This window comes from Crinia signifera, chromosome 1, assembly GCF_055691185.1.
Source record: "Crinia signifera chromosome 1, ASM5569118v1, whole genome shotgun sequence".
NCBI classification, from domain to species: Eukaryota; Metazoa; Chordata; class Amphibia; order Anura; family Myobatrachidae; genus Crinia; species Crinia signifera.
This window is the reverse complement of record NC_139217.1, coordinates 185,911,148-185,935,644: the sequence shown is the minus strand read 5'-3', so window position 1 is coordinate 185,935,644 and position 24,497 is coordinate 185,911,148. Positions and strand designations below refer to the sequence as shown.

General features: G+C 42.2%; 1 protein-coding gene across 2 annotated transcripts in view; it reads left to right on the top strand.

The window, feature by feature from the left end:
• BANK1 (B cell scaffold protein with ankyrin repeats 1) overlaps nt 1–24,497 on the top strand; it is a 418,472-nt gene that overhangs the window by 371,823 nt on the left and 22,152 nt on the right. For both annotated transcript variants that reach the window (XM_083179030.1, XM_083179029.1), the window contains exons 15-19: nt 9,126–9,179; nt 9,254–9,307; nt 17,441–17,622; nt 19,575–19,638; nt 21,238–21,267. In XM_083179030.1, the coding sequence (XP_083035156.1) occupies nt 9,126–9,179; nt 9,254–9,307; nt 17,441–17,622; nt 19,575–19,638; nt 21,238–21,267 (384 nt within the window). The remainder of the gene's footprint in view (nt 1–9,125; nt 9,180–9,253; nt 9,308–17,440; nt 17,623–19,574; nt 19,639–21,237; nt 21,268–24,497) is intronic.

Below are 24,497 nucleotides of genomic sequence, written 5' to 3'. Positions count from 1 at the left end.
TCAATATAAGTTTATTAAAATGTCTTTGATTCCACACTATAGTGGTGGTTGAATCAGACCATAAAAAGTTCAGTGGTATATTTCATAACAGCACTTAAAAACGATCCCAACGCGTTTCGTCCCCACACGGGACTTCATCAGGGGTTCGCTATAAATACAAACATACATAAATTCTTAGTTTAATATTTCATATGATACTTCAAAACTCAGCTATATTTAAGCCAATTTCATACAAATCAGAGGACTTTACACAAAAAGCATTTACACAATTTTGTAGGCAAAAGTTTTACTAACAATACATAGTTATGAAGAAAAGATGGAGAACAGGTGATGGAAAGAAGAAAAACGAAGAACAAACGAAAAAAATAATATATATGTATATATATATAATAGGGGTCTTATTTCCCAAGAGTTTAAGAGAGAACATGAACCAGGTAAGTGGTTTAGACATACCAAAAAAGCTTTAGGAACAATTTCAACCACTATCTTGGTGGAGATGTCTTCAAACTGGATATTTTGAGTACTGAGTCCTTTAGGATATCAAATGTACCTGACGGATAGACATATTATTTCTTTAGAGGAAACTTATAACCACGGGGATTCGCTATAGGTAGTAGGCTTGTAAGGAGGGGGGGGGGGCTCTATGGACCTCGTTTAAGTATGTTCATACCATTAAAATTTCGTCGTCCCAGATGTACAATCACCTCTTTATTCAGGAACTTGGTGCTTCAATACTACGGTGCGAATGATCTGTTCAGTCCGTGTAAACACGGATGATGGAACAACTGTGGGTGTATACAAGGAATATAAGTATACATATATTATTATGGTGTTCCCCTTTATTGGGTATAAGGTTATACATACTACTTATTTTACCTAGGGATTTAGGGGCTCAAGGGTGTTTACCCAATGATCGAGTCACAATTCTGTTCACCTCTTTGGAATAATATCTGTTAGACAATGATAGTTATACTTTAGTATACCTTTTTGTTTGAAAAGGTGTGCTTATTATAGTTTAACAGCAGAATGGTGGGTATGTACCTACAGGTATAGCGGTCAAATGGATAAAACTCTCAATGGGTCGATTAGGGCTGTTCCAATAGCCCTTGTTTGATGGGGCTGTTCCAATAGTCCTAGTCAGATGGATACTCTCATTAAGGGACCGTTGTAGATCTGTAAGAAATGGAGTGTTTAAGGATCAGTTGGCCCTCTCTGACTATATCGGGGTTTAATAATTCATTTAATAGTGGGCACTAGGTGTCTCACTAATTAGGCTGTATCCTTGAAGTCATTTTAGCTCCATTATCATAAAACCTTATAGGTGACTCAGTTCAAGGGTATCACCCATATTTTGTTATATAAATAGCGGAGCAGATAGGTACAAACACAAAGTTGGTATACATACCAAACAAATTCGAGAAATAGAAGCATCCAGTGTACAGTCAAAGACTGATCGAAAATAGTGGTTACCACTGTCTGGTGAGAAAATACATATGCATTTTTAGGTACAAATTCAATGTGGGTTGGTTTACACATATGGACACTTTAAATGGACTGATTGCACACAGTGGGTTACAAGTTGTTATATTCAATTGTTCCAACCCTATGAGAGCATAACATTCAAGGTCCTATATCCCACAAAGCAAGGTTTAACATATGCAAAATTTGGCACATAGTAAATTTTAGCAATGGTGACTTACCCTTCTAGAGATGTGTGCTGGTGCAGAGGCTCAGTGGAAATGAAAGACTCCATTACCTGGCCCAGGTATATATAGTGATGGAGTGTGACATCACTTCCTGTGTGTGTGTTTAATAAAATATAGTTATCAGTAGTTATAATTATAAGTATATCATATTAGTTTCCATTTAGTCAATGGTCTAAATATTACTATAACTCATTATTATAGGTATATTCTCAATATACTGCACTAATGGTCATAGTGATAAGATTATACAGGGCTCGATTACCCAGCCTGCTTTGCGGTTATATTTACGTTTTTAATACACCGTTATGGGAGCCTATATATACTTTAATAATGAATTAATAGCGTTGGTGGTATAGTGGGGGAGTGGGGGATCCATCTTCCCTGGACGGATCACCCCTCTCTATCTCACAAAGAGCGGCTGGCTGTATCGCCGCCGTTATGTGAAAACACTTCCGGATTGCGTTCCACCGCAACCGGAAGTGCGTTCCAAATAACCGGAAGTGCCGCTGCGCGGCGCTTCCAGATCGTCCTGACTGCTGGGGAATGGTTAGGAACCTTTCTAAAGGTTCCCAGTGGCCAATGTCGGCGTGAACAATCGCTATAATGTCCCATTATGGAGTCATAATGTCTATGTTGCCCAAAATGAATATAATGTAAACGGAATGTGGTAACTTGCTGCTATGAGAAACTGTGTTATTAGAGCTTAACCCTAAGTGCAACATGTTATTATAAAAATGTTGTTAATACTAAACATGTAGTGTTTCTACTCTTAAGTGTTATTCTACTAGGGTTTGTGGTGGTGTTGCTTCATTAATACTGGGGTTACCCCCCAGTGTGATTTAAATACTAATACTGATGGGTCCTAATATTAATTGTATAGTGCTTAACTATTTTTAATAATAATATTAATGTGTGAAATATAATTTACAATGGGATCTTTAATGGAATTAGACCATAAGGTTCTATGAGTGGAACTATACTAAATCTAAAATTATTAAGTGGTAATAAATAGTGTATTAATAATAAATAAATAATAATTATTATAATGAAAATTGTGGGCTATTTTTGGGGGTACCTGTTTAAAGGTGTAATAACCATTTCTCTATAGTGGTGGCTATTAGAAGTGACGATGTTATGGAGAGGGCCCACTATCCATGAATTATAGATCAGCTGATTGATCTATTATGAAATGCCCGTGATGGGTTAAGTGGATATTATAGCTAGTCCATAGAGATAAATTGTATTACATTGACCGGTCCATGTCCCAAATTTTGCAGCTGTTATTACAAATCTGTGCTCTCATAGAGCATAAATAGTTTGCTATATTAACTTAAGCCTCTAGGGTTGCTAGCCCGACCATAAATGAATAGTGGAGGGGATCAATATCAATTCTACCCCTAGCTAGTTTAAAGGGGATTTTTTAAAGAAACGAGACAATATCGATGTTCTCGTTGAGGCCCTTGGGGCTCAGGGTGTTCAAGTGGAAGATCCAGTAGGACTCTCTTCTGGATAAGAGAAGGTCTCTATCTCCTCCCCTATCATCTGGTTTAATATGCTCCAAAACTAAGAATCTCAAGCTATCTACCTTGGATTCATGTTCGGCTTGGAAGTGTCGGGGAAGGCTGTGATTCTGTACTTTGTTTTTGACATTCCTAAGATGTTCCTGTATTCTAATCTTGATGCTTCTCTTAGTTTTGCCCACGTATAGCTTATTGCAGCCACACCTGATCAAGTAGATGACGTAGATGGATTCGCATGTGACGGCGTCTTTAATCTTGGACAAAGTGGTGTAATTCTTATCTTTGTCAATGAATTTGCAACAGATGCATCTGTTGCATGGAGTGATCCCATTTCTTCTCTGAAGGAAACCCTCTTCTCGTTGCGGTTTTTCTATCGGTTTTAGTCTGCTGGGGGCTAGTATGTTCTTAAGATTAGAGGCTCTTCTAAAGGTGACTGCCGGTTTTTGTGGAAGATAAGGGCCCAGTACTGGATCTTTAAGGAGTAGATGCCAATGTTTTTGTAAACACCGCTTTATCTTCAGGTTTTCCTGATTGTAACTGGTAATAAAGGACCTCTGTTGGTGAACATTCAGAGGAGTCTGGGTCTTCTCCATAAGTAGCGTTTCCCTTGGTAATTCGTATGCCTTCTTCTGATCCAGCGAGATAGCTTCTTCTTTGTAGCCTTTACTTCGAAACTGTTCTTTCAGGATATTGGATTGGCTCCAATAGGTTTCATCGGAGCTGCAATTCTTCCTTATACGAAGGAATTGGGAGTAAGGGACATTTTCTTTCCAACGCGGTAGGTGGCAGCTTTCAGACGGAATATAACTATTCACATCGGTGTCTTTGAAAAATGTCTTAGTTGTGATCTTATTTTCCTGATTCGTTTCGAAAACAAGGTCCAAGTAGTCCATCTTATTGGTGTCACATTTGTAGGTGAATTTTAGATTGTAGGGATTTGTCTGTATCTCTGTCATAAATTTTTCAATGCTGGGTTTGTCGCCCTCCCACACCACAATGAGGTCATCTATATACCTTTTATAGAAGCGTATGTTGGGGTATTTGTACTCCGTTCCCTCATACAGATGGTTCTCTTCCCAGTCGTTCATGAGGATGTTGGCATATGAAGGGGCGAACTTCGTCCCCATTGCAGTGCCTCTGTTCTGTACATAAAATGTACCTTCAAACTCGAAATAATTGTGGCACAGGATAAATTCGATACCTGCGGTTAGGAATCTGCACTCCTCCAGTTTGACCGTGTTGTCATTGGATAATACTTTGGCAACTGCTTCCAGACCCTTGTTGTGGGGAATGGAAGTGTACAGGGCTTGAACATCTATCGTTAGCCAGTAGAACTCTGGTGACCACACAAATGATTTAAAGTCCCTAAGTAGACAAGTAGAATCTTTTAGGTAAGACCTTTGGTTCTTGACATATTTCTGTAGTCTTAAGTCCAAATAGTGTGAAAGGTTTGCTGTTAGGGAGTTAATCCCAGCCACTATCGGTCTCCCTGGTGGGTGTTGGTTGTCCTTGTGTACCTTAGGAAGGTGGTAAAAGATGGGTGTTTTTGGTTTATCCACTGCCATGTATTCATATTCTTTCTGGCAGATGATCTCGTCCTGTCGGGCCTTTCTCAGCAACTTGCATAACTCTTCTTTGTACTGTGTCGTTGGGTCACTTTGGATGACAGAATACGTTGACTTATCTTCCAATTGTTTTTTTGCTTCATTGACATAATCAATTCTGTTTTGGACGACTACTGCTCCCCCTTTGTCCGCTGTTTTTATAACGATTTCTTTGTCTTTTTTCAGGCTCTTCAGTGCTTGTTGTTCAGGAGGTGTAAGGTTCCTGTTGTGTTTTTCATTTATGTTTTTTATGCGTCGGAAGTCTTCTTTTACGGTTTCGTAGAAAATATCTATGTGACTTCCTCTGGACTCGACTGGGTAGTACTTGGATGGCAATGCCACTAATGGTTTCCTGTTTGTGGACAAAGTACCCTCTTTAGTGGGGTTTTTAATAAAGTGTCTTTGTAGTGTTAGATTACGGACATATTTGTTAAGGTCGACGAACAGTTGGAATTGGTCTACGTGTTGATTAGGAGCAAATTTCATTCCCTTCTCTAAAACTGTGATCTCTGATTCTGAAAGGGTCTTCTTGGATAGATTGAAGATGTTGGTTCCTTTTCCTGTATCAACGGTCGTCTCTTTCTTTTTGGAGATTCTTCGACCTCCTCTACATCCTCTCCTTTTAAAGATCTTTTTCTCCCTTGTGGGGAATCTATTCTTGTGTACAGTTTCTCTTCTCCTTGTATCCTGGGGAAGCCAACTCTCCTCCTTTCTCCTAAAAAAGGTCGTTCCAATGGGGAACGGGGGGATTCCAGTTGGTACCTTCTTGTATGGGGAGGGTAATATTCTCTCCTTGGTGGTAACCTCTGTCTGTAGGAGTTGGTGTTTCTATTGTCTCCATAGGAGGGTGTCCTATTAGACCTCCTTCTACCATAGTTAGGGGCATAATTTTGTCTTCTCTGATAAGGTTGGTATTGTTCTCTATTCCTAGAAAAAACTTCATTACGGTCTTCCTGTGGCCTTCGCCATGGACGAGTGGGGTATGTGGATCTGGTATCGAATCTGTTATACTCGTTACTAGGTTTTTCGTGTACCTTGCCGTTGTCGTAGTCCCATTTGTCCCTAGCGAACTTCTTTTGTTTGCGAGTGATGATGTCTTTCTCCAAGGTGTCTAGTTTATGTTGTAAATCTTCGACATCCCTTTGGAAATCCTCGTCTTTTTCGAACTTTGTAAGGGTTGACTCGATTCTGGCCATTTCTTCATCTAATTTTATGAGTTCCTTCTTTCTTTCGCTGATGATGAGTCCTACTAATCTGGCAGCACTCTCATCTAGAATTTTGTTCCAGTTGATAGTAAATTCTTCCGTGACTGTGCCCATAGTAGGTGTCTTGTTAAGTCTTAGTCCTCTCGGTATCCTTCCGACTTCCAGGTACTTCTCCAAGGTAATAAGGTCATACCAGTTTTTAAGTTCCTTTGTGGAGATCTTCTCCATATGGTTCAGAAGGTTGTAATAATCCTCCTCCTCATCGATGTTCTCCTCCATCACCTGTTCATCTTCTGTAAATATGGATTTACATTTTTGTGACCTTGTTTTTCTGTCCTTGAATAGGGGCATTTTACTGCAAGGCTGCGTTAGAGAGTTACCAACAGTCGAGCAAATGGGGAACAGACTCTCCTGTCGCGCCACTAATTCTGGTATAAACTTTAGTCAGGGCTGCCGGACTCACATAGACCCCTGTTGGATGGGGACAAGAAGAATGTGGATAGCAGTTGTGGGTTGGCGCCCTTTTGTGTGATCTTCAATAATTAGATCTGTAAAGCCTTCAATCAGAATTTCAAGATACAAGCAAGTAAAGTCCAAAGTTCAATATAAGTTTATTAAAATGTCTTTGATTCCACACTATAGTGGTGGTTGAATCAGACCATAAAAAGTTCAGTGGTATATTTCATAACAGCACTTAAAAACGATCCCAACGCGTTTCGTCCCCACACGGGACTTCATCAGGGGTTCGCTATAAATACAAACATACATAAATTCTTAGTTTAATATTTCATATGATACTTCAAAACTCAGCTATATTTAAGCCAATTTCATACAAATCAGAGGACTTTACACAAAAAGCATTTACACAATTTTGTAGGCAAAAGTTTTACTAACAATACATAGTTATGAAGAAAAGATGGAGAACAGGTGATGGAAAGAAGAAAAACGAAGAACAAACGAAAAAAATAATATATATGTATATATATATAATAGGGGTCTTATTTCCCAAGAGTTTAAGAGAGAACATGAACCAGGTAAGTGGTTTAGACATACCAAAAAAGCTTTAGGAACAATTTCAACCACTATCTTGGTGGAGATGTCTTCAAACTGGATATTTTGAGTACTGAGTCCTTTAGGATATCAAATGTACCTGACGGATAGACATATTATTTCTTTAGAGGAAACTTATAACCACGGGGATTCGCTATAGGTAGTAGGCTTGTAAGGAGGGGGGGGGGGCTCTATGGACCTCGTTTAAGTATGTTCATACCATTAAAATTTCGTCGTCCCAGATGTACAATCACCTCTTTATTCAGGAACTTGGTGCTTCAATACTACGGTGCGAATGATCTGTTCAGTCCGTGTTTACACGGACTGAACAGATCATTCGCACCGTAGTATTGAAGCACCAAGTTCCTGAATAAAGAGGTGATTGTACATCTGGGACGACGAAATTTTAATGGTATGAACATACTTAAACGAGGTCCATAGAGCCCCCCCCCCCCCTCCTTACAAGCCTACTACCTATAGCGAATCCCCGTGGTTATAAGTTTCCTCTAAAGAAATAATATGTCTATCCGTCAGGTACATTTGATATCCTAAAGGACTCAGTACTCAAAATATCCAGTTTGAAGACATCTCCACCAAGATAGTGGTTGAAATTGTTCCTAAAGCTTTTTTGGTATGTCTAAACCACTTACCTGGTTCATGTTCTCTCTTAAACTCTTGGGAAATAAGACCCCTATTATATATATATACATATATATTATTTTTTTCGTTTGTTCTTCGTTTTTCTTCTTTCCATCACCTGTTCTCCATCTTTTCTTCATAACTATGTATTGTTAGTAAAACTTTTGCCTACAAAATTGTGTAAATGCTTTTTGTGTAAAGTCCTCTGATTTGTATGAAATTGGCTTAAATATAGCTGAGTTTTGAAGTATCATATGAAATATTAAACTAAGAATTTATGTATGTTTGTATTTATAGCGAACCCCTGATGAAGTCCCGTGTGGGGACGAAACGCGTTGGGATCGTTTTTAAGTGCTGTTATGAAATATACCACTGAACTTTTTATGGTCTGATTCAACCACCACTATAGTGTGGAATCAAAGACATTTTAATAAACTTATATTGAACTTTGGACTTTACTTGCTTGTATCTTGAAATTCTGATTGAAGGCTTTACAGATCTAATTATTGAAGATCACACAAAAGGGCGCCAACCCACAACTGCTATCCACATTCTTCTTGTCCCCATCCAACAGGGGTCTATGTGAGTCCGGCAGCCCTGACTAAAGTTTATACCAGAATTAGTGGCGCGACAGGAGAGTCTGTTCCCCATATATATATATATATATATCTTAACAATCTCACACCTAAACTACTTCCAACTCGAAAGAAAATCCATGCCTTGCTGACTGCAGAACACCCCTGCCTCCCTGACAGCAGCCCATTGCTGCCTCACTGACAGCAGCCCATCCCTGCCTCACTGACAGCAGCCAATCCCTGCCTCACTGACAGCAGCCCATCCCTGCATCACTGACAGCAGCACATCACTGCCTCACTGACAGCAGCCCATCACTGCCTCACTGACAGCAGCCCATCCCTGCCTCACTGACAGCAGCCCATCCCTGCCTCACTGACTGCAAACCATCTCTGCATCAGTGACAGCAGCACATCCCTGCCTCACTGACAGCAGCCCATCCCTGCCTCACTGACAGCAGCCCATCCCTGCCTCACTGACAGCAGCCAATCCCTGCCTCACTGACAGCAGCACATCACTGCCTCACTGACAGCAGCCCATCACTGCCTCACTGACAGCAGCCCATCCCTGCCTCACTGACTGCAAACCATCTCTGCACCACTGACAGCAGCACATCCCTGCCTCACTGACAGCAGCCCATCCCTGCCTCACTGACAGACATATACATTAATGACAGGAAAATGACAAATTACTACATAATTCACAGGATCTGACATCAGCACTCACCAAAGATGTATTTATCTACCGAGTGGAGCCGGGTACTGCAGCTAATTAATGATTAATAATGAGATTCATTTTAAATTTTAGTTTTTTTTTTCTTTTTTGCAGTGTTTTGTCAAAAAGAGAAAGAGAAGAACATATATGGCAGTGGTCTATATCAAGGTGAGTTTTGTTGCTTTTGTTCATCCTTTGTTTTATTTGTGATAACACATTAATTGTTTTGCCTTATGTTGCAGAACCTGAGGTTCAAGGGAGAGCTGGAAGCTCTTGGCCTGCAGGGGCAAATACAAGTAAGTGACCAGAGCTATTCCAGCAGTGCACTGAAGTAGTAAAACCAGGCACTTCTAGAGCCTGCAGGCATGGTTTGTCTAAGGACATTCTTCAATGGACGTGCGGTGAGGTAAATGGCTCAAGAATCCCTGTACCAGAGCCAGAAATGCATACAATATATGAGCCATGGGGTACATGCAGGCATTATACACACAGTGTGTACTGCTGGATATTCACTGAGTTTTGATAAGAGATGTGCAGAAAAGGTAGCCAGGTGAGGCACTGCCTCACCTGCCATAGACTTTTTACTCCAGCATTTTGACTATAAAAATGATTAGAATAATAAAAATAAGATTTTTTTATAAATTATTTGTATTTTTGACATCCTTTATCAATTAAAAAAGCCAGCATATGCGCTAGTATGACAGGAAAAGCTGTGCATCACCTGCCTCACCCCACCGCATGCCACTGCAAGTATATGCAATAGGATTTTAAAGCACTATAATACCCATTAGACACTTGGCAGTTAAATATCTCTATGCATTGGATCCAGAAAAACATTCCAGATAGGGTGGTGATGGGTAGCTATGATTAGAGGCTTATGACCAAGTGTGTGAGACTATGGGGCCCCGGTGTGACTACTGGACTTGCCTACATTTATTGTGCGAAGCAGTGTCACACTACTAGAGACTGTAAAACTTCAACCTACTGGGCCCACATTACCCACTTTCCAACCCATTAAGGCATACTTGCCTAACATTCCGTAATGGCAGGATGGCTTCCAAAAATCAGGATGTCCTTCCAGGCCCTGGGAAGGCGGGAAAGTCCCCTGCTTTCCCTGGAGGTCTCCCTTTGCCACCCACAAAGGAATACAATGAGGAGGGGGAAGCAAAGTAGGGAAGTATGCCTCAAGAGAAAGTATGCGGGTGAGTTCTTAGAAGTTCCACAGCAACCACCTGCATTAAGTACAAAAAGGATCTTCATAGACATCCTTGATTTTTTGATAGACAGACTTGATGGCGCCCCCCCAGATCCCGGTGCCCTAGGCAGTTGCCTAAAGCTGCCTAATGGTAGAGCCAGCCCTGTCTATTTTTCTTTCAACTTAGAGGGTGAAATGTAATAGGATGATAGAATCAGAAAGTGAGAGATTTGTTAAGCAGTCTCCAGTTTTTTTTAAAAGCACCAATCCTTAACACTGCAAAACCAGTTTGATTTTGCAGTGTAAATGATTGCCGCTTTAAAAAATGTTTTCGATTTTTACCAAATGTCTCATTTTCTGACTCCTCATCCTTTTACATTTCAGCCAAACACAACACACTATCCATTTTCAATATAGAGCCTACTGTATTCTAGTAATCACCTTATAATAGAACATGTTGAATACATATGCGGAATTAATTCTGTCACCAGCGCACTCCGCTAATGCCAGCTAATATTGTTTGTAGCAGTGTAGGCCGGGAGCACAATTATGCAATTCATAGACAATCATGTTATCAAGACCGTAGACCACCCACTTCACTAGGGAAGTGAGTGGATCAAGGACAACACCCTTCTCTCTTGTGTGTCTAGAGGCCCATATATACTATGACTTGTCTGAGGGACACGTCAGACGTGATTTCCCTTGATGTGCCATTTTTACATGCGACAAATCACATGCGATTTATTGAATGCACAAGGACTCCAGGGGAGGTTCCGGGGAGTTCAAGGGAAATCGGATGATATACTTCACAGGTGCGGCCGCACATCACATCCATCCTTATGTGCAGGAGGTTCAATCTCCAGGTCCAATCCAATGCGCACCCAGCTGCGCATTGGATCAGATGGGATGTCAAATACCAGTTTTCACACCATTTCTCGGCCTGATCTGTCAGAATCATGTGTAAACTGCCAAAAATTGCAGGCCTTGGGAGAGAATCCTGAGATTTGGGAGTTTCCCAGACATTCCTGGAGAATGTTAACTCATTTAAATATCTTGTGAACAGATAGATTAATTACCACACAGTGCTACCTTGGATGTTCCCATAAAACACACCCGTGACCTAGTAAATTAGTAATACATAACTTTTGTGTACAGTTTCCAGTAACAGATAGGTTTGTTTATCTGAAACGATAGAAGGAGAATACCCTTGTCCCCCAATAATGGGACTCACAATAAGGGTACGCAAAAAAAAGCCATCATGGTGTAGTATTAAAACAAGATGGATATTTTAAGGCAAGTACTGCTACCGAGATGTTGAACGGTTTCCTCTCCTGGGTGAATGATCCAACACCGGAAATTGGTTATCCACCAAACACTGAAGAGGATTGCTCCAGGTGACCCAGCACAAGGGTCCAAGTAACAGATGCACACCAACACTAAATGCATTTAGGACTCCGTTCAAAATCTCGGTAGCAGTACTTCCCTTGGGGACCTTGTTATATGCTTGTTAATCGTCTACACTTATGAGTTTTGTCTACAAATTAAAATATCCATCTTGTTTTAATACTACACCATGATGGCCTTTTTTTGTGTACCCTTATTATTTACAGTATTTATTTATTTATAAACAGTTTCTTATATAGTGCACACATATTCCGCAGTGCTTTACAGAGAATATTTGAACAATCAGTCCCTACCCCAGTGGAGCTTACAATCTATATTCCCTACCACATGTATACGCACACACAGACATTCTAGGGTTAATTTTGTTGGAAGCCAATTAACCTACCTTTATATTTTTGGATTGTGGGAGGAAACCAGAGTACCAGGAGTAATCCCATGCTAGTACAGGTAGAATATACAAACTCCGCACAGTTAGGGCCATGGTGAGGATCAAACCCATGACTTCAGTGCTGTGAGGCAGTAATGCTAACCGTTACACCATCCGCGCTGCCCTTATTGTGAGTCCCATTATTGGGGGACAAGGGTATTCTCCTTTTATCGTTTCAGATAAAAAAGCCTATCTGTTACTGGAAACTGCACACAAAAGTTATGTATTACTAACTTACTAGCTCACTGGTGTGTTTTATTCATGGGAACATCCAAGGTAGCGCTGTGTGGTAATTAATCTATCTGTTCACTTGCTATTGTATGTGCCAAGACAATAGGCACCATTTTACCACCTGCTGCATGCCTTTGGTGCGCTATTTAGCAAACATCCATTTCTAAGTCTGTACACGGGTTCATTTAAATATCTTAACAATCAAATTAAATGTAATTTTTGCACTTGTTACTCAGTCCCTGTAACATCTAGGTGATCCATTCACCCATTCATAGTGCCTACTCATTACAATGGCACATAAGTAACTCTTACGAATGCACTGTGTTAAAGAGATCTGTTTTACTATGGGACTTTGAATTCCATCCAGGTAATTCCTATTGTGAAATTAAAATTCATGCTAGTAAGAGTAACCTGCTAGTCTCTTCCTTGAAGCTTCCTTGAAGCTCTTTGACATCTGCATTTCCCAGTAGAATATCTTACACTTAATTAGAATTTAAATGCAAAGGCAGACTGTAAGAATACCTCAAAACCAATAGACAGTTAGTGGTAAAAGATGTCACTTAGAATCTGATATGTGGGATTTTGCATAGCTTCAAACTCTTAGAAAATGTGAAGCTTAAAAATTCAGATTTTTGGGAGCTGTCTTGTAAATGAGCATCTACACTGACTGATTCCACACAAGTTTCAGAACACGTCATGTTGGGTACTCAATGATATATAAGAACAATTACAGTGTTTTACTCCAATAAATTCATATAGATGATGGTCACAAAGAAAAGGAATGTAGCACTTACTGTACAGCAAGAGGAAAATTACATCTGTATAGTATAGTATCATATAAAATGTACAGAAGCAGCAACTCAACTATCTAAATAGATTTTGATGGTCAATTCCAAGGATCCCACCGATCCCGATCCAGGGATTGGCCGCCCTACCCACATGGCGAGATATGTGATATATGTGCTTGGGACAATTTGAGCCTATACAATGTATGCAATGCTATTTGGACTGTACATACTGTGCGATTTAAACTACATCACATTTTGAGTTCACTACAATAGTATGTAGTACAATAGCATGCAAATACAAAAATACCTGCATGCAGATACTATTTTGTCTTGTGATATTGACTGTGTGGGTGCGCGCATTGCATTGCAAGGGAAAGTAAACACAGTGCAATTTGAACTAGATGCAATGTAATTTAAACTAAAAACATCAAATCGCACACAATATAGTTACTTTCTAGAACCAAATTATGGCCATTTCATGGGTTTAAAATGTACCATTAATCATGTGGTATTGTTTGGGCAGGTTTTTTGCTATCACAAAAAAAATGGATTTTTTTTTTACAAACACACGTTATAGTATAAATACTGTGGTTGTGTTGTAGTTGTTTTGAGTGTTTTTTGCGGGTATTTAATGGCAACGTAACCCTCAGTTTCAGAGTGCAGTATAGCCAGCACCATGGAGAGCTACCATTCTAGTCACTGTGCTTAGGAAAGTCAGCACAGAATTATGTAACGTTTCTGCATTCTGAATCAGATTAGGATTTTGTGATTTCTGGCCTGAATCTGAGGCTGTAATTTATTATTGATTCTCAAGTGTGAAAAATATGCAAATGCCTACTTAAGCATTTCTAATTGTACACAAATGTGTACGCTACTGCAGGGCCATAACTAAAGTGGTGGAGCCAGGTATGCAGCTCGTAACATAGATAGGTGGAACTTTCTGCATCCAACAATGATCTATAAGTGCCCTCACTGCCTGCTGCAATGTAGTAGTGGTGTGCCTGGCTCATTTTCTGCCATTCTTACTGATATACATTGCAGCAGGTATTACTGATCTGTATTATGCTGCCTCTTGACCCCAGGCAGTGTCTGCCTCTATCAGAGAGGAAAGAAAGTTATATAGACCACCCTTGGGCCCAGGGGCCCTTTGTATCAGGGCCGTCTTTTCGTATGGGCTTAATGGACACTTGCCCAGGTCCCCTGGGTATATAAGGGCCCGATACTGATAGCTAAGGATCCCCTTTTTCCAGGGATACCAGAATTTAGAAAATCGGCCCTGGGGAAATGGAGATATCCAACTTCAAAGCAGCAGTCCACATCCAACCTGTTAATTGCACTTCCCAGTCAGATTTCTCAGGTTCTGTCTGACTTGTCTCTATCTTGCCCAGAACCAGAGATATCAGCCTTCCAGCACCGGCCCCTGCTCCAGCTCCAAACGTCTGGTGTACAGTTTTATATTTTTGTCAATGGATTGCTCTGGCTCACTCCCCAGAACCTTCTGAAAGGTGGGACTCTAGGTTTTTATATTATTGAAGGCTAAGAAATCTATTTTCAGATAGTGGAGATATCTGCAGTTAAACAAGCTGCACTTCCACCGGAAAATGACGAATATTAAGCCCACTCCATTATCCAACCCTCCCCTGCATATAAAACACCCCATACCTCCCTGGAAGTCATTTACAAGGGACCCTTCATTCAGCTCAGTGCCTCCTTCCACACGTTAGTGTTTACCCTCCCACCACCTGTGCAGTAAAGGAGTAATTAGCAGAAGTTACTGCTCCAGGTCCTCCATGTTGAGTGGAAGATAGAGCACCCCCTGCCACCCATGGGACATCACAGCTGCTGCTGAGAGCACCCCCCACCCCTAGGATGAGAGAATGGGTAAGGGCCCCAGTGCATTGCTTTGCCCAGGGGCCTACACTGCTGTTAAGATGGCCCTGCTTAGCATGGGTGACTTCTCTTGTAGCTGCTTATGGAGAACAGGGTAATTAATCCTGTATATTCAATGGATAGCAAAAAGTAGAAAAATAAGCAGAGCTGTACAATAAAAGCGAAAAATTTTTTTTTTTTAATGAGAATTAGATGGTTTATAACAAAATTGATTAAGACAATATCATACTGTATAAAATAACAGAATAAAATAAAATCAATAACACCCACAATAATAAAAGATATTCACACCATCCTGGAGAGTCCGCTCCTAGATATACCCCAATAAGATAGAATAGAATAGAGTAGAATCAACTTTATTGGCCATGTATGCTTGCGCACACTAGGAATCTTTTGTGGATTACAGTGCAGCATCAAACAGGGGTAAGGGGGGGAGAGACATAACATACATAGCATTAAGACATTACATGTATTCCATTTCTAGCTACGACTATGGTGGATAGGTCGCCAAGTAGGGTCACGTTGTTTGGCTGTTGATATTGGGATTGCATTCGCTTTGATTGGATTGTTCAGGTGATGGACAGCTAATAGAAAGAAGCTTCTTCTGGATCTGGACGTTTTGGCGGGGACAGACCTGAACCGTCTTCCGGATGGTAGGATGTTGAACAAGTTGTGACCGGGATGCAGCTTGTCCTTCGCAATCTTCTCAGCGTGTTTCCTTTCCCTGGATGAGAACAGATCCCTTATCTGGGGGAGATGGTCCCTATGATCCTTTCCGCAGTCTTCACTACCCTCTGCAGTTTTTGTTTGTCATTCTTGCTTGCGCCACCATACCAGATTGTGATCGAGGAACATAAGACAGACTCCACAATGGCGGTGTAGAATACGCACAGCAGCTCCTGTGGGATGTTAAATTTCCTAAGTTGCCTCAGGAAGAACAGGCGCTGTTGGGCCTTTTTGATATTTGTGGTTATGTTTAATCTCCATCTTGGGTCGCCAGACATGGTTGTTCCTAGGAATTTGAAGGATTGAACCTGCGACACCACTGTGTTGGCTATTGTTAGCGGGACCAGTGCATTTGGATTTTTTCCTGTAGTCGACCACCATCTCAACTGTTTTGGTGGGGTTTAGATCAAGGTTGTTGCTGCTGCACCACTGTGTCAGCTTTTCCACTACACGCCTGTACGCGGTCTCATCACCATCCTTGATTAGGCCGAAGATAGTGGTGTCGTGTGCAAATTTGATGATTTTCACTGACTGCTCAGCTGAGGTGCAGTCATTCGTGTAGAGAGAGGAGCTGAGGGGAGAGGACGAATTGTTTGTGTGCTGGATGAGAAGGTGCCGGCTTTGACCACCTGTTCCCTTGCCATTAGAAAGTCCGCTATCCATGAGCATGTTGATCCTGAGACTCCTAAGGGGAGGATTAACATGCTCATGGATATCAGGTAAGTTGTAATGGATAATTACCATCCCTGTACAGGTGTGCAAGAAACTGAAATCCACTCAAAGCTCCATGTGGTCAGCCCAAAGGTAGTTAATAATCATGACAATACACTGGAGATGGTTTGTGAGTGGGGTTGCACTGGTCCTTAAATTCCAAGCAAGGAGTAATCGCTTTTGGAGCGGTGCTGAAAAATGTATTTTTGGCCCCAGATGAAAAGGAGGCACAAGAAGACATCCTGTGGGGTCTGGACTACAATCCAAGTGTTCCTGAAATGGGGTGGGTGAAGTAGCAATTCCAGACATGTTTTGCTACCCCTGGTAGCTTTGAGAAAATGACTGATGCGTTTTGCTATGCCTGGTAGCTTTGTGAAAGCCACCCCATTTCAAGAACACCTGGATTCTTGGGATGAACATAAAACACTGGACATTTCCCTGCTGCAACCCCCTTCCCTGCCCTCCTCGAGCAAACAGCCAGGCGTTTGCTTCTGGGGTTTGCGTATGTGCATATTAGCACATGCGCATGTGCAGACCCCGAACATCAGGGACTGGGACAAATTCAGACCCTAACGAAAAGGTCTGAATAGGCCCCTCTGACTAATAACCTACAGCAGGGGTTCCCAATCTCTTTTGATTCACGGCACCCTAGAGAATCAGAATTTTTTTCACGGCACCCCTAGGTCCCCAAAAAATTAAGTAGATTGGGTTTATATGCGATTCTTAGCGGCAGTTATGTGGTAAAGGGCAGGATTTGCTTCTGTTTGTACACATTCTATGATTGGCAGCCACCAGCACTAGTTTTGCTCATAAATAATTAACCATTAATAATTTGAGTTGGTCCTGGACCACCAACCCGCGGCACCCCTGCATGTGTCCCGAGGCACCCCAGGGAGCCGCGGCACACAGTTTGGGAACCACTGACCTACAGTATTGTACAATAGCTGTTCAATTACATTTGAGCCATATTATTACCTATTTACGCAGACTGTAATATTATAAAGCTAACTTAGAGTAACATAGAGTGCTAATTAATAATACAATCTACTGTTTGCAGACAAGCTACACACCGCTAAATCAGAGGCTTTTGTTCCGCCTCAGCAGTGCGTGCCTAGTGGCCAAGATGAGCTGATAATGCTGCAAGAAAAGGTGAAAATGGGAATTATCAGTGTGGATGAGGCTCTTCAAAAATTCCACCAATGGCAGAATGAAAAAAGTGGCCTAGATCTCCTTCAACAGGTATAACATAATTTTGCTAATAGCTGATAGGTTGACAGGGATAGAATTGCAAATACGCTTGTCAAAATGAGAAGACATTCAGAATTCATCTACATATATAGGGGGTTATTCTAATCCACTCTTTCTGACAAAATCCTTCTTAGACGGACAAAACCATGTGCACTGCAGGGGGGGGCAGATGTAACATGTGCAGAGAGAATTAGATTTGGGTGAGTTATTTTGTTTCTGTGCAGGGTAAATACTGACTGCTTTATTTTTACACTGCAATATAGATCTCACTTTGAAGTAAAACCCCACCCAAATCTAATTATCTCTGCACAAGTAACATCTGCCCCACCTGCAGTGCACATGGTTTTGCCCATCTAAGAAGGATTTTGTCAGAAAGAGTGGATTAGAATAAGGCCCATAGTCAGGGTCTATTCAGCAGATGCAGGCAGTACTCCTAACTTTGCAAACTTTAGGTAGGTTTACTAAACATCCTTTTTTAGTTTGTCTATTTTGAGGTGATTTGGTGGTGATGCATTTGACAATCAGGTATTTACTAAAAGCAAAATCCACTCAAAATCTCCAAAAATTCGACTTTATACACAAATAGAACTTCAAAAAGACCACATCAGCATTGTAACAGAGCGGCAAAAGAGCCAATCCTGCTCAGTGCATCCCTGCTTTGCAGGGCTTCCTGAGTGGGTAGCGCCAGCTCTGGTTGTAGTACTCAGTGTTCCAGTTGTAGTACCCAACATTCAAGTTTTAGTACCCAGCATTCCAGTGGTAGCACCCAGCAAGGCATTTATAGTACCCAGTATAGTGATTTTACCCTATAATATTGGTTTGGCAGATGCTTATGGTTTTTGCTAATATAACCACTCACAAAAAAATAGATTGCAGGCATTGTAACACTTATCCCAAAATCCATTATCCTGAAGGTTTCAAAATCCATTATCCTGAAGGTTTCAAAAGGGTAAAGACTATAGAAATTGCTGCTGTTCTGTAATGATGTTATAAGTGCCATCATGATGAGCATTTTCAAGTAAAATATTTTCATGGTGAACTGCTAAACAATTAATAAGTGAATAAATCCCATGGTAGCATGTGAAAAGTAAGGTTAGTTTTCAAATTTCATTTAATACATTTTTAGACTTTGTGAAAATCCTAAATCCCAAGCATTTTGTATATTTGCAGTTTTACTTTTTAATTCATCAACCTATTAGGTAGAGAAATGGTGTGTACACACGATTTGCACTATATAGTCATTGCTGCCCTGTCTATCTGGGTTTCGATTTGTGCTGTCCCGGGAGCGCGCATCGGGATCGCAAGGTAAAAAACCTGTGCGATCTGCATACAATATTGACTATATAGTCAAAATCTAATATCAAATCTCACCGTGTGTACACAGCATTACTTTCCATTTCCTCCTCTCCTGAAGAAGCCTGGAGAGGAGATGCACCTGATACCTTCAGAGGGTGGGACCAGGGGGCACATCATTTGGCCCCACCCCATCACAGCATTATCTCCCTATCCTGTCCACTTCACTGGGATGTGGGTGGAACAGCAGATATCCACCACAACCACTCTTCTGGGTGAGTAGTAAAGTTTGACTAATGTAAGCACAAGAGAGTGGAGTTTAAATAAAGCAGGTTTACAGTATATGAGCACTCTGTACTTTATTGACTTTTCAATAAACTGTATGCCCAGACTGGATGATATATTGCCAAGTTCTTGTACATAGAGTATGCACCTGCATTTTCTCTTTTTTTCAAGATGGTAATTTTTCTGATAATGCGGATACCCATCTACAGGAATCCAAAGATTAGCATGGCTCCCATGATTTAATACTTTTAACTAGCACATACTGTATGATGAATGAAGAAAAGCATTACTTCAATATTACTTAATGTATTCTGTATTAATTGTGATGAGAGAAACCTGAACTGTTTTTTTTTTTTTTATAATAGAAAAAGCTGCAGCAGCTACGTGATAATATTATTGGAGATAAACCAGACGATGATAAAGTATACGGTAAGGTCTGAAAAGCACTGTATTTATTTTCGCTGCCATTTCCAGTTGATTACATAACCGCTTAAGGAATTTTCACAAATTTTTCTGCGCGACTCTATGAAGCATAAAGAAAGATCAGCAAAGCTACATCAGTGCGAAATGCCTTCATGACCGCTGCAAACCCAATCACCCCTTCTGATTTTAAAATGTGATACATAAGTCATGCAAACAGACTAAGGGAATAATTTATTAAACAGCAGTTTTATAAAACCAAAATTCTTTGTAATTTTTGCCTTTTGTGTACATGGCCACACCGCCACTTGCCATTTTGCAACACATCACTTTCAAATTTGCCACACAAAATGTATCAGACCACAGAAAAATGAAGTGGTTGTTACAGAGTGGACAGCTAAGCACCTTTTTTTTCTCAAATGGACAAAACCATGGTGCACTGCGGGTGGGTTAAATGTAAGAGAGAGTTAGATTTGGGTGAGTTATTTTATTTCTGTGCAGGGTAAATACGCTCCGCTTTATTTTTACACTGCAATTTAGATTCCAGTTTGAACACACCCCACCCAAATCTATCTCTCTCTGCACATGTTACATTTGCCCCACCTGCAGTGCAACATGGTTTTGTCCATTTGAGAAAAAAGGTATTTTGCAATCCAATCTGAATTAGGCCGATAGTTCAGACTTCAGCACATGAGGAAGCACACACAACGCACTCATTAAGGAGGGCAGTCATTATCAATTCAGTAAAGAGGCAAAAACCTTAATACTTATGGACAGTATTACTTTACCAATTCATTACAGGGGAAAACTAATGTATGCATTTATTGCATAATATGATTTATTAACATTATTAACCCCTTGAGTGGTGGGTTTTGCTGGGGCAGGACAAACCTACCAGGGCAGGTTTGTCCTGCCCCAGAAAAACCCACCACAGATCACAGGAGCCCCCCCACCCACCTCTGCTCCGGCGGTAGTATGCCAAATTCCCTGCCACCTGTCAGTCATCAATGACCACACAGGCGGCAGGCTCGGAGATGTTTCACGGCGGCTCGGGAGGACTTGAACTCTCCCAAGTCCCCCCGAGCCACCCCGAACATCCACGAGCCTGCCGCCTACATCACTGCAGGAAACTGCATGGCGGCTGGGGAAGAGGGGTTAGGGGAGCTCCGGGCGTATAATCGCTGGAGAAAAGGTAATGAGGGAGGGAGGGGGTTGGGGGGAGTGACGTGGGGGGGGGCACACCTGGACACCACTGGCGCGCACCTATTACACATTAGTGGTATGCCAGGGGTTAAGGGGAGAATACTAGTAACCGATCTCCCGGGGATGGCTACTAAAATTCCCATACCATGCGCCTGATTCTGCATATCTGTGCCAAGACAATCGGTACACATGCGCTGTGTATGTCAGGTGAATATGCAATGGTCAGTTTTTATGCAACATCAACACTACGCCCATCTTTGAACCAGGCACAGTACATATTGCATTACATAGGCAAGGCAGTCAGAAATAGGACCACCAGCTTTGCCTGCAAGTGTCTCCATTTCCATTATATTTGTTTTCATTATTAAAATGAATGTTTACTAATAGACTTTCTTTCTATTACAGATAAAATTACCATTGTTCATCAACCAAATGGTAAGTACATTCACACTGAAATTAGTAGTAGCAATATCTTATGGATAGCGTCAACATATATGCAAAACTGTTCTGTGAGAAGATAAAACAAATGTACATTGGATATAACATAGAGTAACTTGGGGCAACAGGGTTGCCTGCCTCTGGGTTCAAAACCTGTAAGGGGCACCTGCATTTATAGGAGCACATGTGTGATTCACACATCGCAGCTACTCTGCCATGCACCTGTGACAGGCTCACTGACACGGTGTGGTGTGATGAGTACCTGGACTCTGGACTTGCCGGCTTCAGATCTTCACGGCCTCTTCTTGGATGAACCTGTGGCAGGGAATGGCATAACCCAAGGAGGACCCACAAAAGCAACAGTACCACAATTAGCAGCGACAGTAATTTTATTTACCACTACACTGACTGGCCACTGCAATATTTCAATAAGTTGCAAACGATGTAACAAATACTCAATAAACAGGCATTTATAGTAAAGCATAAAATCAAACAATAATCACTCTCTACTTCAGCAATCAATTTAAATGATTCAAAAATCTCAATATACTCTAACAACAAATCAATTAACATACACTGCCACAGAATACCAGTCTCTGGCTCAAACCAATGGTCCCTCGTCGACAGGTCCTCAAACATATAAGGGTATGTCCCTATGATAGTGTGCACACTTATTTATGATTCACAGGGAAGGGTGGATGACAAAAACAATCCTCACTGAGGGGCAGGCAGATTCCCAGCTCAGGGGTAACCTCCTGTTTGTAACTGTAAGACAGGCTGCAGGGGTAGCCTCAATATAGAGCTGTCCTGGACAGGGTGAATCTAGCAGGCACTTCTCCTATATCCTTTTACTGGGGTTAGGCAGACATTGTCCTGTCTGTAGGGCTCAGTAGGGTACTAGCCTTTGTAGTGGGAGTCTATAAGGTGGCTCTATTTCCTGATATCCCCTTACAAGGGTGCAGATGCTGTCTCAGGGGGACTGAATCAGTACCTTGGGTGTTGCTGGCTTCTGCCACATGAATCTCTGGCTATACTGCTGCCTGCTGTCTGGCCCCTCTGCTGGGTGCTGCAGTGTGCTCTCTCTCTCTCTTCCTTCTGCTCACACTTGGGACAGCAACCTCCTTTATCTTCCTTTCACATGCCTCAGTGCACTTGTTCCCTCTGTCTTTAGGCAGCACTCTCCTTTTCTCTCTGACACTGGGGTTGTTGCAGCTCTTCTTCACAAAGCTTTTTCCCTCTCTCCACATGTCCTCTCTCACACACTGCTGCTGGCCGGGATCCCCTCTGACCTCCCAGCTTCCTGTCACATGTGCAGGGGAGCTGGGACACTAGATGAGTCTGTTAACCCCTCACAGCCCTGCTGACAGGGGAAAGGACCTGTTCTGGCAGCATTGGCTGCAATGTTAACTCCCTGGGGGTACAGGAATAAAAGGGGTGGAGCGGGGTGCCACATACCTCCATGCTAGAAATTTGCCTGTCCCCAGGCAACCAACCAGGGGCATTAAATCCTGAGTACAGTCTTTCAACGTCCATGACAAAATATTTGAATGGTCAAATAAAACAGGTACAATTATACATTCAATAACAAGTACGCATTACTACCTTTCTGCTGTCACCTGGCTATCTAAAGTGGGCTCCCTGGGTCAACCATCCCTCCACCACAGGACTCCCATCCCTCTGCGGTCCAGGTGTGTCACTGTCGTCCATGGATGGTGCCAACTCTCACGGTGTGCGATCGGCTCTAAGCACATCTCGCCTCTCGGTCTTGCTTCTTAGATCTCAGTATCGCCTGCTGGACCCTGAAGGCGAATTCTTCTCCTGATATGGTTGTATATTCTCTGTTCATTACAGGCTTCCCATTGATGGAACAGGTCTCGGCCTTCTCATCTCTCCTCGGCGTTTCTATCTCAGCCTTGGGTTCGGGTGGAGGCATAGCTGGTTCTGCTCGTTCTTCTTCTGATGGCTCCACTGTCTGTGTCGCAGCCATGTGGACCACCATCTCAGGGCTTCTCTGCAGGTCGATCACCCTGGCATTTGTCTGCCTTAGGTTTGCCACCCGGTAGTCGGCATTGTCCATCCTGGGTATGTACTCCCGCGTAGGCTCAGGGGGAAGGTAAGGCCTGGTCACTTCTTGGCAGTTCTGGTGGACTGCCTCACTAAGCACAAACGGTTTCTCGCTTTCTCTGAGCGGTTCACGTTGCCTCGTGACATCAGGTTCCGGTGGGCGGGGCATCTGTTCCGGTTGAGGAGGGTTGGCGGTAAATCTGTCACTCTTGCCATTTGTTGTCCTGTTGTACTGGTAGCCTTGCTGATGGTACTGTGGAGGCTCTTTATGGTGCGGGTTGCGCCAATGTTGCTCTGGAACGTGTCTGTTGCTGTGCACCTGGATTCCATTCGGACCGGTCACGTTGGCGGCCTTGGTGCCTCTCCTCCCGTTCACCAGTTCAAACTCTACGGTTTCGCCATTTCTCAGGCTCCGGAAGTTGTGTTCAGGGTCGGCATGCTGAATGGCGGTGTAATGCACATACACGCTTTGCCCGGTATCTGTGCGTTGAATGAAGCCATACCCACGTGGTACGTTGAACCACAGGACATGACCTGACATTCTTCTTGGGCCGGTTCGCGGTCTATCCCTTGACTGTATCACACCGGATGTTCTTGCTGTGTTCTGAAACACTGCCAGTGGACCTCCTCTCACGTGTCTTCTCGCAGTCTGTGGGCATACGATGACTCGGTCAGAGGGTAGTCGTTCTGACCTCAATGGGGGATTCCACTGCTGTCTGCGCCTTCTGTCGCATTTGCGTCGCCATCTTCTATGCTCATATTCCTCCTGTTCTATTCTCTGGTCAGCTAGGGTTTTCCTCATCTCCGTCATCATCTTGATGATTCCATCCAGTGCGACAGACATTTCACTGATGGACTGGTCATATGTGGGGGGGTTGCCTTTATGCACTTCCATGTCCGATCCTGTTCGGTATGACGCCAAGTGTGACAGGCTCACTGACACGGTGTGGTGTGATGAGTACCTGGACTCTGGACTTGCCGGCTTCAGATCTTCACGGCCTCTTCTTGGATGAACCTGTGGCAGGGAATGGCATAACCCAAGGAGGACCCACAAAAGCAACAGTACCACAATTAGCAGCGACAGTAATTTTATTTACCACTACACTGACTGGCCACTGCAATATTTCAATAAGTTGCAAACGATGTAACAAATACTCAATAAA